Source organism: Peromyscus maniculatus, chromosome 14 (genome assembly GCF_049852395.1).
Source record: "Peromyscus maniculatus bairdii isolate BWxNUB_F1_BW_parent chromosome 14, HU_Pman_BW_mat_3.1, whole genome shotgun sequence".
NCBI lineage: Eukaryota > Metazoa > Chordata > Mammalia > Rodentia > Cricetidae > Peromyscus > Peromyscus maniculatus.
In genome coordinates, this window is record NC_134865.1 from 73,185,508 (window position 1) to 73,200,442 (window position 14,935).

Sequence of the window (14,935 nt, forward strand, 5' to 3'; positions counted from 1 at the left end):
GGGCCAAGACTGTTACCTAAGAAAATTTTTGAGTGTGTTACTCGAGATTTCAAGGCAACAGGTAGGTGGATTTTGTGCCAATTAGAAAGTGTTATGATTGGCATGCTTCTGGGAAACTCTAAAACTGCTCTTTAATGGAAATGCTGGCTGCCATCCTCAAAGTACATTGTGAGGCCTCTCAGAACTTCAGAATTAGAAGCAACTGAATGGAAGTATTCGTCTGCGAGGAACTCAGATGGTCAGGTGGTAGGTAACATGAGGATTTAGGCTGGTCTCTTGAACCTTAATCTGGTGCCCTCTTTTCACGGGCTCCTTCATGTTGCAGGGTATGATGGAACCAGGGTTCACTTGACAAACTCAACCCCAGCTACAGGATGGGGCCACACTGACAAGAGATAAGCCTGGGGAGCCCATATATATTAGGATCTCCAAAACAGCCAATCCACTGGGCTTCCCAAATGCTGAAATCCTGCTAGCAGGCCAACACCCCCAGCCATGGGAGAAAAAAAAAATACCCACCTATTCCCAGCAAATGGGTGAAGCAAGCAGTCTTTTGAGTTCTGGGAGCCTCTAGAACCATCCTGAATGTTTTGGGTTTGGTCCTACAGCACACACTCTGCCCCAGGTGCTCTTCCCTTGAACTTTGAGGCCCGGGTGTATTTAAGATAAATTGATCCCACATGCTTCTTATTCATTTAAACTGAACTCATCAGTGATGTTTTGAAAGAGTGACCCAGAGGCCAAAGGCCCTCTGAACCTGCTTTTGTAAAGCCTCTAGGTGCCTTTTTTCTTAGAAACAGGAAACTATACTTAGACAATGACAACTACAATGTAAACCCGAGGGACCTGGGTCTGGTTCCAAATGTGGCACCTTGGAAAAAAAGAGTGGGTTCAAAAACCACAGGCCAAATCGTCTCAGTCTTCTGCGTCATGAGGAAAGTTGAGCCCATGCTGTGCTGAGCCTGGGTCAATGGTTCCGGCTGCTGCGTCAGTGCCGAAGCTCCGCATGCATCTCTAACCCTGCCCTGTCTCCCCCTCCTAAGCCTCCTCACAAGCAGAGTACCTGCACCAGATGGTGCCTTCTGGCCTTTGCTCTGCAGAGAGTCTCACTGAAGGAATTTGTCCTTTTCTCCAAGCTTCCAAACTGAAGCTTCTATGCCACTTGGGTGGGTGTTATTAATGCTACCTGAACCTGCCAGAAGGCTCACTATTGGATATGGTTTGGATGAACTTAGTTTTAGTTAGAGAAAACAATGAACCAGAGCTGTGTTGTGTGAGTGAGACACATTCTGTGGGTAAGAAGATAGGCCAGGGCTGCTCAGATGTGGGTGGTCAGGCCTTTTGCCTCTGCTGAAGAATCTGAAAACCCATGAATTTGGTGGTGGTGTATGCCTTTAATCTCAGGACCAGGAGGCCTGAGGCCAACCTAGTCTACATAATGAGTTTGAGGCCAACCAGGGCTACATAACAAGATTCTGTCTCAAAAACAAATAAACAAACAAAACATGCCCAAATATCTATGAATTGCCCATTAACCTGGGTCCAGGGTACAGCTGAGCACCTTAGAGGCATTTAAGTACATCACTAAGGGGTGGGATAGGAGCCTCCATAGGCTGACCCTACAGATGTGTCTTTGGGAGTCCATTTTCTCCTTCTGTAGCCTCCTATCCATTCTCAGAACTGATCATGGGGGCAGCTGTCTACTCGGTCTCTTTTCTGGAGCTTGTGTTCTTTACCTCTGCCTGGTGAAAACCCAGAGCTCCTGATCAGGGAAGGGATGACAAGATGAACGTTCTGAAAGAGACCGCACAGGTGCTGAAGGCAAAGTGGCCTCACTAACTGCACTTGGGCCTCACTAACCCACCTCTCTCTAACAATGCATCTTCAACTCTGCTATTTATTGTTTTAACAAATTCTGGTGCCCAGGCCCTGTCCAGGACCAAGAGCATCCGTCTCTAGAGATGGGTCCTACCTAATCAGTTTTCATTCTACACGGAGCCAAGGGCCACTCACTGGTTTACAGGGATGTGAATACAGTCTGCCTCTGCTCTCTGCCCTCTGCCCTCTGCCCTCTGCCCTACCCTTGAAGAGTACCTACAACAGACCATATGAGAGAGCAAACATAAAAAAAAAAAAAACTTGGGGTTGATGCTGACCCTCGCTCTTCCACTACCCCCACTTCACATTCCCCCACCTTTTACCCAATCTTTGGCCCAGTTGTGGAGGAGGTTTTAGTCCCTTGGAGACCTTTCCAAACCACTGCAGAGAATTAAAACCAACCCCAAGCACTAAATTATCCATGATGTCAAAATTAACCAAACACAAGATTTCTTCAAATATTTAATCAGTCTGGATACCTCTGTCTTCCAACCCAGTTGGGTAAAAATTCTTAAGAAAGCATGAATAAGGGGTCGTCATGAAAACCAGGCTAAGATGGAGGGAAGGCTGGGGTTGGGAAGACAGATCATAACATGTATCTGAGGCCTTTTTGAAGGAACTCTACCACTTTAAAAACTCAAAATGCACAAGAAAAGGTTAAACAGTCATACAAATTTTAAGAACAATTAAAAACTTCTTTTATGCTGAACATACCAGATGTGGTTTTAAAATAGACTCTTTAGAAACCTTAGATTCTGCTGTGGTGTGTTTCCACATAGCCTTCTCTGCACACGCAAGAAGCAAACTAGCTATATCCAGCCTTTCCCATGAGCCCATGGGGGCTTTTGCAAAGCAGCAATGCAGCAAGAGCTGGAGGAAGGAGCAGAAGAGACGAGAGCAGGCTGATCAGTCTTTGAACACAGACTCAAACCCCAGCAAACCTAATCTGTTGTCTTTGAAAAAAGATGGAAATACATGGAAGGCTTTGAAGAGTCACTGGCAACCTCACCTCGGGGGGCCAAGGAGAATACTTTTGGATAACTGCATCGTGGGAACTGGGGGCAGGGTGTCCTTCAGAGTGACAGTTGGCAATAGTACAGGTAGGGGTCAGGACACTGGGCTGATGCCCCAGGGAGATGTTCAGCAGGAAAGGTGCAATGTCCGTCTTGCTCTCATTCTTGCTGGTTTCCTCCTCCTATCCTTTGGTGCTAGTGAAAGGCAGTGTCAGAGGCCTTAGCCCGAGGCTCAGAACGGGTACTGTGACACATATATCCGCAGTCGGATCACGGAGCTGCCTCTGAAGTTGATGACAGTGTTGACAGTGATCATCTCCAAGTCCAGCTGGATGTCCCGAGGCCCTTTGATGGGGCGTGTCATCACCAGAGTGGCACTGATAGGCCCTGTTTGCTGTGGACAGAACGAGGGTGGGGGCACTAGTTAGAAAAGATATGGTGTTGACAAAAGGGATGGCTAGGGGGACAGCAGCCTGAGCCAGGATGCTCAGTCTAGCCTACTTCAGTGTCACCATGACCATGGTGTCATCCATGCTCCTCAGTGGTGCTGAGCTCTTTTCCCAGCTTTGCCCACTCTTTACCTGAAAGGTCATTTCCTAAGGCAAGCCTCCGCTGACCCCACCCCCACCCCTGCAGGCCCTTAACTTTGCACATGAGAGAAAGGATGTACTACTACATACAGTTGTATATGCTACTGCCTTGGTCCACGTCTGCTGTCAAGTTCCCTGCTAGACAGTGCAAACATCCCTGACATAGCATGGTACCATTGTTTAGAAAATGCCTTCCATATCTGTGGGTTCTACATCCTGAGATTCAACCAAATACAGATTTAAAATATTCAGGAAAAAAAATTCTGCACTTTTACTGAGTATGTACAGACACTTTCCTTGTCAGTGTTCCCTAAGTGAAACAGTCTAACAACTACTTGCATAGCAATAACATTAGTAATTTCCAAACAAATGACATCAAAAATCACCTGAGCTACTAAAACGACACTGATGATGATGATGATGATAAATAATTCCAAGAGCCATTTCAGGATTTTCTAGTTATTGTGGAAGTTTAAATAAGACTAATGCTTGGTCCTCAGTTGGTGGAACTGTCTGGGAAGGATTAGCAGGTGTGGCCTCATTGGAGGAGGTGTGTCACTGGGAGTGGGCTTGGAGAGTTCAAAAGCCACTCTGTTCCCAGTTAGCTCTCTCTTCCTCATATTTGTGGATCAAGATGTGAGCTCTCAGCTACTGCTCCAGCATCGTGCTTGCCTACCTGCTGTCATGCTCACCACTGTGATGGTCATGCACTCTATCTGCAACTGTGAGCCCCAAATTAAATGCTTTTTTAATAAGTTGTCTTGGTTATGATGTCTTATCCCAGCAATTAAAAAGAAAAACTAAGACAAGAACATTTTTAGGAAAAGTGAAATCTGTTAAAAGCCAACCTCTGGGCACCCATAGTCTCCTCCAAAGTCACCCTTCTGTGACCCTATCAATGACATCCTATTGAAGTCATGTGAACTTTTCTCTAGCACAGAACCTTCCTAGGACTTCCAAAGTGGCATCCAAGAGAGGGTGCTAGCATCAATTGGGTACCAAGTGGGGGCATGCTCCTGTTCTTTCTTATATATGTCTACTTATTCAGTTCACCTCAAGGGCCTTGGATTAGCAGCATCAGTGTCTACAGATACAGTCAGAAATGTGGACTCCTGGGCTCCACCCAAGCTTTATTGAGCCAGAATCTGTAGCTTAACAGAGTCCCAGGTGATTGGTGGACACACGAACAATTGAAAGGTGCTGATATAGAAGCACCGGATCCTGGGGGTTGGGAGACAGCTGCCCTTACATAAAGACTATCCTAAAGATATGTCTCATTATTCCATTCTGTAAACAAGCAAACTGGGGACAACTGGGTTAAATAATCGCTTGGGGTCATCCAGGGGTAGAGCTAAGGACTTTCATTTGGATTTTCTGCCTGGGTGCAAACCTCAGCCCCTCTTTTCATTATTCAACAATTATCAGAAGAGACTATGGGCTTTGAGTGTTCTCCTTAGTGATGTCCTAAATCTGTGAATCCCAGGGCCAGTGAAACACACAGACACAGGATGTCTGCAGAGGAAATAGCACAGGGGAGAACATGGATAGGCTGGAAAATAACTTCCCAGAAGCTGCAGTACCCAGAAAAATGAAAGGAACAGCCTCCACGAAATCAAGGAACTTGGCCCGGATAAAGTCATATAAGGCATTTACTTTGCCTCCATAAAGGGAAGACTCCCCATAAAATTTGGCACCTCCCCTAAGAATGGCCACTGAAATGACAGAGGTGAGGCTGGCAGACAGGTATGGGCTAAGCAGTAGACCTGCCTTGTCCATCAGGCTATCAGCAATTACAGTCATGCAATTTCCTCCTGGCACTGTCTCTCTGTATTCAAGTCAGCACCCACGTAATCAGTATCTCTGTGTGCAGAGGATCTCTCAGACTTCCTTCTTGACCCTTTCAAAATATCAGCACCCAGGGCCAGGACTTCAGCAGGGACAGCCATGCAGGGAAATGGCCACAGCATCCACATATTCATTCATTTTTATCCATTTGCTTAAACAAAGGCTAAGGGTATTAAGGACCTTAACCTGTAGGTGGCTGTGAGGAGAGCAATTTGCAGAGATGCGTATCTGAATGGGGAGTGGAGCAAAGAGAAGCTGCTAGGCTATTCTTTTGAGCAATGTCTTAAATGTTTTAGGTAGTGCTAGACCCTCTCATCTAGAAGCAACCTTGGAAGTCATGAGTTCAGATTCTGGTAGGACCAGAGCCTTTGAAACCTGATAAAGGTTTGCCCACAGCACCTGGGAGTACTCAAGTGCCAGCCAGCACTGAAGACAGCCACCACTCCCACCAAATTCGTCTTTTCAGGCATTACTGAAATACCTGCCCTAAGAATACTGGTCATTAGTAGTTTTGGTAACTACTGATTCAAAACAACAGTGATAAGGCTGGGGACATATCTCAGAGATGGAACACTTGCCTAGTATGTATGAGGCTGTGGGTTTGATCCCTAAGATCTTACATACCCCAAAATGATGATCATGAGGCTAGGCATTTGACTATAACTTTAGCCCATTTCTTATTTATCTCTGTAAACAGGTTAAGGGTTATGACCGTTATGACACATAAGGTCATAAGACTAGTACAATACTAGAAGATCTGACTCTAAAAGGCTTGTTTTCAATCACTTGCTTCTCTGTCTCTCCATTTCCTACCATTGCATGGCATGTATTTGGCTTTGTTAGTTGGTCCCCCATGTCTACCTCAGAGTGTGTGCTTGAACAGAAGCCATATCCTGTTGGTGTCTGAATTCAGTGCCCAGCTCAAATCTGCATGAAGGATGCAGGTGTATGACTTAGGAAAGCTGGCAGAATTGACCCAAAGGAAAATGAGCTACACACAGCCCACCTGATCCCTCTCACCATGGACTAAACATAATTTGGCACAGTCTAAACTCTATGATCCTTCTCTTTTTTCTAGCTCTAACTGTGCCTCCAAGCCCCCTGATAAAAGCCAATCCAGGCTTCTGTGCAGGGCTCCACTCTAGAAAGACTGCTCCCAGGGTTTGTGGAAGGGCTATGCCTGTGCAGATGCATAGGTATGCATACCTATGTATGTAACTTGTAAAATGAGTAATGTGTGTTTGCATGTACCTGTGAGCAAGTATATATATATGTTTGCATGTGGATGTGGATGTGCATGTGTGATTGGCTGAAACTGTCTGTGCTGCTCCCAAGTGCTTCTTACAAAACCCAATGAACCTCAGTATAGAAGAACCTGAATGGCCACATGATGCTCCACCCCCCTGGGTAGCATTCCCAACTTTTTCAAGGCCTGGGAGGTCATGGCAGTGGCAACAGCAGTGTCTATATCAATAATTATACACTGATTGAATGCTTTCTATTGCTACATGATGCTCTTTTGAGACCCTAACACCAGGGGCGGGCAGAAACTTGACACTGAAAGAGCCTGGAGGTTGTCGCTTCCATGTAAGTCATCAGGGGCTTTGGTGAAAGAGAAAGGGACAGTAGGATAGTAGTCAGGGAATGTCCCTAGAGTCCTACCGAAGCAGGCTGAGGTGTCACCTAGGAGTGCACAGGTTTGAGGCAACAAGGAAGAGAATGGGCGCAGTGCTTGACAGTTTCACACCCTTCAGCCCTGAACATTTGACAAAAAGTCCTTCTGTGCTCCAGATGCTGTGCTAAGTGAATGGCTTCAGCTAATCCAAAAGTCAACGTTAGGATCTTTTCTAGAGATCAGGGAATTGAGACTGACAACATGCCCAAAATCACAGGGCTGGGAGAAACTGGAGACCACCAAGGTACAGTACTCAGCCTGGCCTACAATAAATATCAATGAGTGGCCCCTGGGGAGGGTCCCCTGTTCTGGTCCCAGGTGCAGTCTTGGGGACTTTGGCTATCTCCTCCATCCTTTAGTTTCTTTGGTCATTTTTATGACAGGCCTATATCCCTTTGTCCCTTCTATATCTCTTCTGAATAAAAATGATAAAGCTTGCAGGTCTTCCTTAGCTTTCTCAGAGAGACACAAGCTACATGCCATTTTGAGCTCAGTGTCCTGTGTTCCTTAGCTGCTGTGACAGTCTGGGCCCAGAGGAAGTTCTAAGGAATAGGGTCTCCCTCCTGTCCACTCCATCAATAGGACAAAAGTCTTTTCCCACATCCCTGGGTACCTCTCGGGCTGACCACCAGAGTGACTGTGGGGCCTGGGGGACTTGACTGGGTGGTGTTCAGTGGACTGACCTGTTGCCTAGACAAGATGGCCTCTACAGAACTCCTGTCCTGCTTAGGGCTGAAGGGAAACTCAGGCAGGAAGAATCAGTGATGGAGTCTTAAATCCCTAAAGGGGAGAGCCATCTCTTTACTCTGTAACTGGGATGCCTGTGTCTCCTGATGAAGGACACTGGTGGCTTAGCAGTAATTGAGAGGACAGTCAGCCCACCAAGACTTGGTAAGGGCAAGTTTCTGACAGACACCAGTGCTTATGAGCTCAAGAATGACACACACACACACACACACACACACACACACACACACACACACACACCACTCCATCTTTTTCATCTTTCAGAAGGTCCTCTCACTTCTCATGTCAGCTTCTTTCCAAGCCTTTGATTCTTCTGCTTTGGTCTAAGCCAGCTCTAAACCAGTTCCACAAGTCACACATGACCTGATTCTGAGAGGATATCACTGACAGTGGATAATGTTAGTGAGAATAGTCCTGAGATTAATAGCCCCAGAGGCAAGGACTGAAAGATTCTGTCAAGGGGTTGGGGAAAGGCATGAAGTACAGAGATACAGCTCTGTCACAGGCCCTTGCATAGGTCTCAGGTCAAGGGGGTAAGATGCCCATTGGCCTATCCTTCTGAGTATAACTCCCTATGGTGACATATATACTCCTGGGTTCAGTGGGTCAAATTGTGACCCTAAAGACAGTTAGGTCCCAATCCTGGCCAAGTGAGGATGAGATTAAGGTCTGAACCCAGGGAAATGGGTGTTCCTAAGTCAAATCACAAGAGTCTCCATATGAGCATGGCAGAGGGCACTCCACCAAATGCAGAAGAGGAGGCAAGAAGGAAATGCATAAGTGATGCTGGAGTAATGTGGCTATAGTAAGGATGTGTTGGCCAGTTTTACATCAACACGACACAAGCAAGCATCACTTGAGAGGAAGGAGCCTCAGCTGAAAAGATGCCTCCATAATATTGGGCTGTAGGTAAGTCTGTAGAGCATTTTCTTAATTAATGATTTATGGGGAAGGATCAAACCCCATAATGGGTGGTGCCATCCCTGGGCTGGTGGTCCTGGGTTCTATAAGAAAGCAAGGTGAGTAAGCCATTAGGTGCAAGCCAGTAAGCAGCACCCCTTTGTGGCCTCTGCATCAGCTCCTGCCTTTAGGCTCCTACCCTGTTTTGAGTTCCTGCCATGACTTCCTTCAGTGATGGACTATGATGCGGAAGTATAAGCTGAATAAACCCTTTCCTCCCCAACTCACTTTGGTCATATTGTTTCATCTCAGCAATAGAAACCCTAACTGAAACACAGGACATGAGGCAGCCACCAGAAGCTAGAAGACACAGGAAATGCTTCTCTAGACATGGGACAGCCCTACAATGCTTTGGTGTGGATGCAAATAATTTAAGATACTGTGGTTTTCAAGACTATGAAGAAATAGATTTCTGTTGTCTTAAGCCACCAGGTTTGTGGTCACTTGCTACAACAGCCACAGAACGGAATATCTTGGGCCCTTCTGGTTGCCGTGTGTGTGCATATGTTTGTGTGTGTGTATGGATTCATGTACATGCAGGTGTTGTGCATATGTGTGTACATGCATGTAAAAATCAGGGGTCAACATCAAGTGTCTTTCTCTTTTTCAGTTGCTTTTTTTTTTCTTTTGAGACAAGGTCTCACTATAACCCTGGCTGGCCTGGAACTTGCTATATAGACCAGGCTAGCCTGAACTCACAGAGATTCACCTGTCTCTGTCTCTACTATGATGAGTTCTGGGATTAAAGATATTTGCCACCAAGCCTCATTCTAGTTCTTTTTTGAGATAGGGTCTCTCACTGCGATAGAAGTTCACCAATTCAGCTAGGCTAGCTGGCCTGGAATCCTCCTGTCTCCACCTCCCAGAACTGGGATCTTAGGAACACATTGCTCTGGTTCACCACTGAAACAAGTTATCTACAGATGAAGCTCTAGAATCTTCCCCCTGGACAAGTGCCTACATACATGATACAATATGACAAAGATCAATGGTCTGTAAGGAGGTAAGTCACTCTTCCTTTTAGCTAGCATGTAAGTACTACAAGAGTGAGGGTTTGGGGTGTTTTGTTTGTTTGTTTGTTTGTCTGGTTGGTTTTGGTGTTTTGTTTTTTTTTTGTTTGTTTGTTTGTTTTTTTTTTTTTTTTTGAGACAGAGTTTCCCTGTATAACAGTCCTGGCTATCTGGAACTTGCTCTGTAGACCAGGCTATCCTCGAACTCAGCTTCTGTCTCTTGAGTGCTGAGATTAAAGGTGTGCACCATCATGCCTAGCTGGGGTGGTTTTTGTTGTTGGTGGTGGTTTTTAAATGCTGTATTCTCAGCTTCTAAACATGCACAGTATGTATATAATATACTTGTCAAGTTAGTAAATGAACGAATGTGTAAGCAAAGGTGTGCAGTCTCTTCCATAGTTTTACACTAAGACAGTGTCATGGCCTAACTTCTCATTTCACAGAGGAGGCTCCTGAGACACATGAAGGAAAAGCACCTTTCACAAGACCATGCAGAAAGTGATAGAAGAGAGACCTTGAACCCTGAACTCCTATCGCTTTTCTGCTTTCCACACTTGCCCCTCTGGTCTATATCCTTAACCCTGAAACATGATTGTAGACTACACCACACAAAGCTGTTATTAAAGACAGAAACCACTAGGCAGCGAGTGACTGAGGAAAAAGGAAGAGAGCAATAGAATGAAGACACCATTGACCTCTGGCCTTGATATGCATACATACACACACACACCCCACAAACAAAAAGAGAGTGGCCTTTGCTAAAGATGGTGGCCATTGTTAAAGATGGCAGGCACGGCTCACACTCCCTCTTACCCGCATGTAGAACTCTCGACCCTCATTGCCAGATTTGATCTGGAAAATATAATAGGCGCCAGGATAGCGGGTTGTTGCTTGCATCTGGAAGATGTCAGCAGGAACAGAGCGTCCTGACACTACATCCATGTCCCGAAACAAGATGGTAAAGGGCTGGTCTCTGCAGCCAGTATTCTCAGCAGGACACATACAGCGGCTGGTAGGAGAGAAATCATGTGAGTGCTCAGGGAATCCTTTTCAGGCACTAGCTGTGCCTACTCCCTCACTTTAAACCCCTGGAAACAAAGCCATGTCATTCTTACCACCCAGTGGAGCAACTGGGGAACATCTCCACTCCTGGTTCTCATCTGAGGGCTCTCTAGAATGTAGATGAGATAGATCTGCCTCCTAGACAGTAGCCTTCCCTGGTATCAGATATTCTGGCTGCTAAAGGATTTCATTGGACCTCTGGTCATCAGAACACTGGGACATTCTCCAGTGCACTTCACATGTGTCATGTATTTAGACATGTGCTGATGGCCATATAGTCCTCGCTTCCCAATCAAGGACGCTCACTGAGAATATTTAAAGTGGAGGTTGGAGAGATGCATCAGCAGTTAAGAGTACTGGTTGCTCTTCCAGAGAACCCAGGTTTGATTCCCAATACCCTCACGGCAGCTCACAACTATCTGTACTCCATTCCCAGACATGGCAGCTCACAATTGTCTGTAACTTCACTCCCAGGGTGATCTGATGCTGGCTTCTGGCTTCTTCAGGCACCAGGCAGACATATGGTGGATAGACACACATTCAGGCAAAATACCCATACTTATTTAAAAACTTTTAAGAATATGTAAAAATGAAAATTATATTAGACTGATGGTTCTCAAGGGTCCTTCACACTCTCTATTACACTCAGCCCAGTATGTGTGGACTATAATTGAGTCTTTTTATCCAGTCTACAAGAGCTCAGAACTCACTGGACACTTCAGAAATTCAATATTAAGTAACATCATGACCTCAAGCTATTTACCTTCCAGTAGGAAAAATACAAATATTTAAACACAAATATTTCTAATGCGGAGCAGATAGTTTCAAACCCTAGGAATAACATCACCTAACAGAACCGTCGGCATCTGTTGCCAAAGAATGCCTGCTGGAGACTCCTGCTGGCTTACCCATCTCTCCTCCCGTCCTTCCTCCAGTCCGCTTACTGAGCAGAGTTCACAGCAGGAGGCACATGTAAAGAGGCTTCTGGACACAGGACTTAGTTTGGAATTGGAACTAACAGTTTTTGCAAGTAGAAGGGATGTTAGGGAACAATGACCTAGAATCAACAGTGTTGACACCTCAGTGCTGGCCACTGGGTCAGGTGTCTCCTTCTCTCACCGGGGCCTCGGTGACGGCCTCCTAACAGACTGCCCTTTGTCAAACTAAGTTAGACTCCATCTGTCCCCTGCACACTCTTCAGTGGCCCTTCAGTGGTGCTTGAATGAAAACTGAACACAAGGTTTAGCCTCTGTGGGCCTCTATGAGCCTGCTGGGTCTGCCTGCCCCACCAACTGCTCTAAGGCTTCATCGGGCCGCTGTTCTTCACACCTCCCTATGCTGTAGGAGCTCAACTTCATGGGTTCCTCGTAGGCTTAAAGGCCACCCTTGCCTTAGCTGCCCGTGTACATGCTGTTCCCTTTGCTCTTCCAGTCTCTGTTCAGTTAAGGTCAACTCAACTTCCAGCCCTACCCAAAGGTCATTTTCTCTGTGGCCTTTAGATTCCTGGAACAGGTTCAATCTCCTCTTTCTTCTACAAACTCCTTACTCAGTCTATCATTATGTATCCACTCTTACACCAATTTGTTTAATGTCTTTCTAGACTTTTGGTAGGTCTCAGGTAGTCCACATATCCAGAAAGGAGCTCAGAGAAGGGTTTCTGGTTAAGAACAAGCCAGCATTTCTCAGGAACTTGTGGAACGGGTTTTGCCTCCCCCAAAGGAGTCCTTCCTTGTCCTTGTGATTTGCCCACTCCCTGCCGCTCATGCTTTCTCTCACACTTTCTCCCACCCTTTCACTCACCCTTGCTATCACCATTATTCTCTCTCACTATCTGGCTTCCCTAGAACTGGCCATATCCAACCTGTTTCTCTTTTCTCTCTGTTCTGGACCCTTCCAGATGTCTCCGGATGTTTTCTCTCTGTTATTCACACACACACACACACACACAAAAAAAAAAAAAAAAAGGTCCCCCTAATGGAGCAGTTGTGGCCGCAGTTTCTTTCTCATTCTCGATCCCATACAAGCTTAAGCTCCACAAGAGCAAAGTCACACCACCCAGCCCAGAACAGGGGCACCACTCAGAGTTAACAAGTCAAAGACTACAAAGAATCATCAAAGTATCATGTTGTTAAAGCCGCATCAAAACAGCCAAGTACCAGCAGCCCTGGTGCCAAACTGATCGCATTAAAATGTCACATGTCAGAGAGAAAATAATTGTTTCCTAAAAGAAATTTGGAAGACGACGTGATGGCTCCCAGCTGAAGAGGATCGTGAACAGCTGGGGGAGAGGCACCGACTGAGCAGAGATCTAAAAGATGGGCTGGGTCCGGCCACAAGGAGATGGAAGAAATGCCTTCCATCTGGCAGGAAGTATGTGCACAAAAGCTGGGAGGCTGGGCCCTCTGAGTGTCGGTCAAGGTGAGAGCAAATGCGGTTCCAGCTGGCAGGAGCACAGGACACCTGAGCAGACAAGGAGCTGGAAGGGGGTGACCATCACATGGGCCTGGGGCTTTAAAGGAGGAAGTCTCCAAGCTTTTTCAGGGCAGAGACTTCACTGGTAACATCTGCTCAAGGCTGCCAGTTGGATGGGATCAGTTTCCAGCCAGACAAACCCATAGAGACCCACGCATGGAGAGTAGCCTAATGCTCTGTTGGGCTACTTGGGGATTTGGAATCAGAAACTGAAGATCCCTGTTCTAAAGAATTACTTGGAAGCACAGCTCCTAGCAACACATGACAAGAGTTCCAAAGGAACCCCCAATCCTGACTTTGTCATCTTCTTTTGTCCATTTTTTTTTTTTATCACAGCGGGAATCACATTGGTAAGCCCTGAAGTCCCTTTGAGAGAAGAATGGGATGGGTGTGGCTGACCCAGTCATTCATCCCCACTGTGAGGGTTTGCAGTTGCTGGGGGACTGGGAATATAGCAGACTGAGGAGAGGATGGCAGATGTACAAGCATGTGTGTACGCTCTGTGTGCTGTATGTTGTGCATGTATGCTCTGCGTGCAGGATGAGGAACTGAGATGGGCCAGCAGAGGGTGGGGTTAGAGTGAGGATAAAGGGAAAGGAAAGAGACACAGGACCCCAGGGCTGGGAAACACATCACGGTGCCGCCATCTTGTTGAGGCTACCTTCTCAACAATATTATTTGCCATTTGATGATTTAGTAATTGATCTGTCTTTAGGACTTCAGAAACTTGACTAGGGCAAGCTAGTTATCCTTGGGTATTGAGAACTCCAGAATTCTCCAGCAGCTTACCACTCACAGAGCAGGACTGGAAATCTTCATTTTTCCTGAGGCTTGCCAGAAGAGCAAAATCACAGCCCTCTCCCAGGTTACACTCTTGCATCTGAGCCCACACACTCTAAGATCCTCAGGTGAGGCCTGTGTGCCACATTTAAGAAGCTCATCTCTGAAAGACCTTAGGTATCTAGAATGTTCATTGGTAGCAGAATCAGATTCATGAATTCTGCCTCTCTACTGGCTGTCTAGATAATCTTTGTATAGTTCTGACATGCACTGAGGAGCAACAGAGAACACTGTATGTAGGCATGGACCCATCTGCATAAAGTAAGAAGCAGGCCAGATCTCCTGACTCCTTGGCTCGAGTAACCTCCTTTACAAGATACTGACTGTCTCCTAAGCCAGGGCCCCACCCCTTCCACTTCCAAAGGACTAGCCTTGACTTACTTATCACCAATCAGCAGATAAGGCTCCTCACAGCGGATGGGGTCAATACATTTGAAGCCCCCTTGTAAATTGTAGCACGTCTGCAGTGGAGTGCATGTGTGGTTTCTATGCTCACATTCATTGATATCTGAAATGCAGGGTGGAGAAGAAGCATGGTGTTAGCCCTGGACCAAGGGGGGTTGGGAGTAGGCTGAGGATGAGAGGCCCTTGCATCTTACTATCCAATATAGCAGCCATTGGCTCCACACAGTTATTGGGCACTCAGAATGTGGGTAGTAAAAATTGAGATGTTTGCAACAGGAAATAGACACCTGATTTCTATGGTTTAGTAAAAAGAAAGAATTTATAGTATTTATCAGTGACTTTTATATTGAGTACATATTAAAACTACAAAATGTTTGGATCGGTTGCTTTAAATAAAATATAGCATTAAAAGTAACTTCATCTGTTTGTCTTCGTTAT

At 46.0% G+C, this 14,935-nt stretch overlaps 1 protein-coding gene across 2 annotated transcripts in view; it reads right to left on the reverse strand.

The window, feature by feature from the left end:
* Positions 1-2,327: 2,327 nt before the first annotated feature.
* Fbln5 (fibulin 5) overlaps positions 2,328-14,935 on the reverse strand; it is a 73,548-nt gene continuing 60,940 nt past the window's right edge. For both annotated transcript variants that reach the window (XM_016009195.3, XM_006990880.4), the window contains exons 9-11: positions 14,474-14,600; positions 10,532-10,727; positions 2,328-3,285 (exon numbers count right to left, since the gene is read on the reverse strand). In XM_016009195.3, the coding sequence (XP_015864681.1) occupies positions 3,124-3,285; positions 10,532-10,727; positions 14,474-14,600 (485 nt within the window). In that variant the 3' untranslated portion in view covers positions 2,328-3,123. The remainder of the gene's footprint in view (positions 3,286-10,531; positions 10,728-14,473; positions 14,601-14,935) is intronic.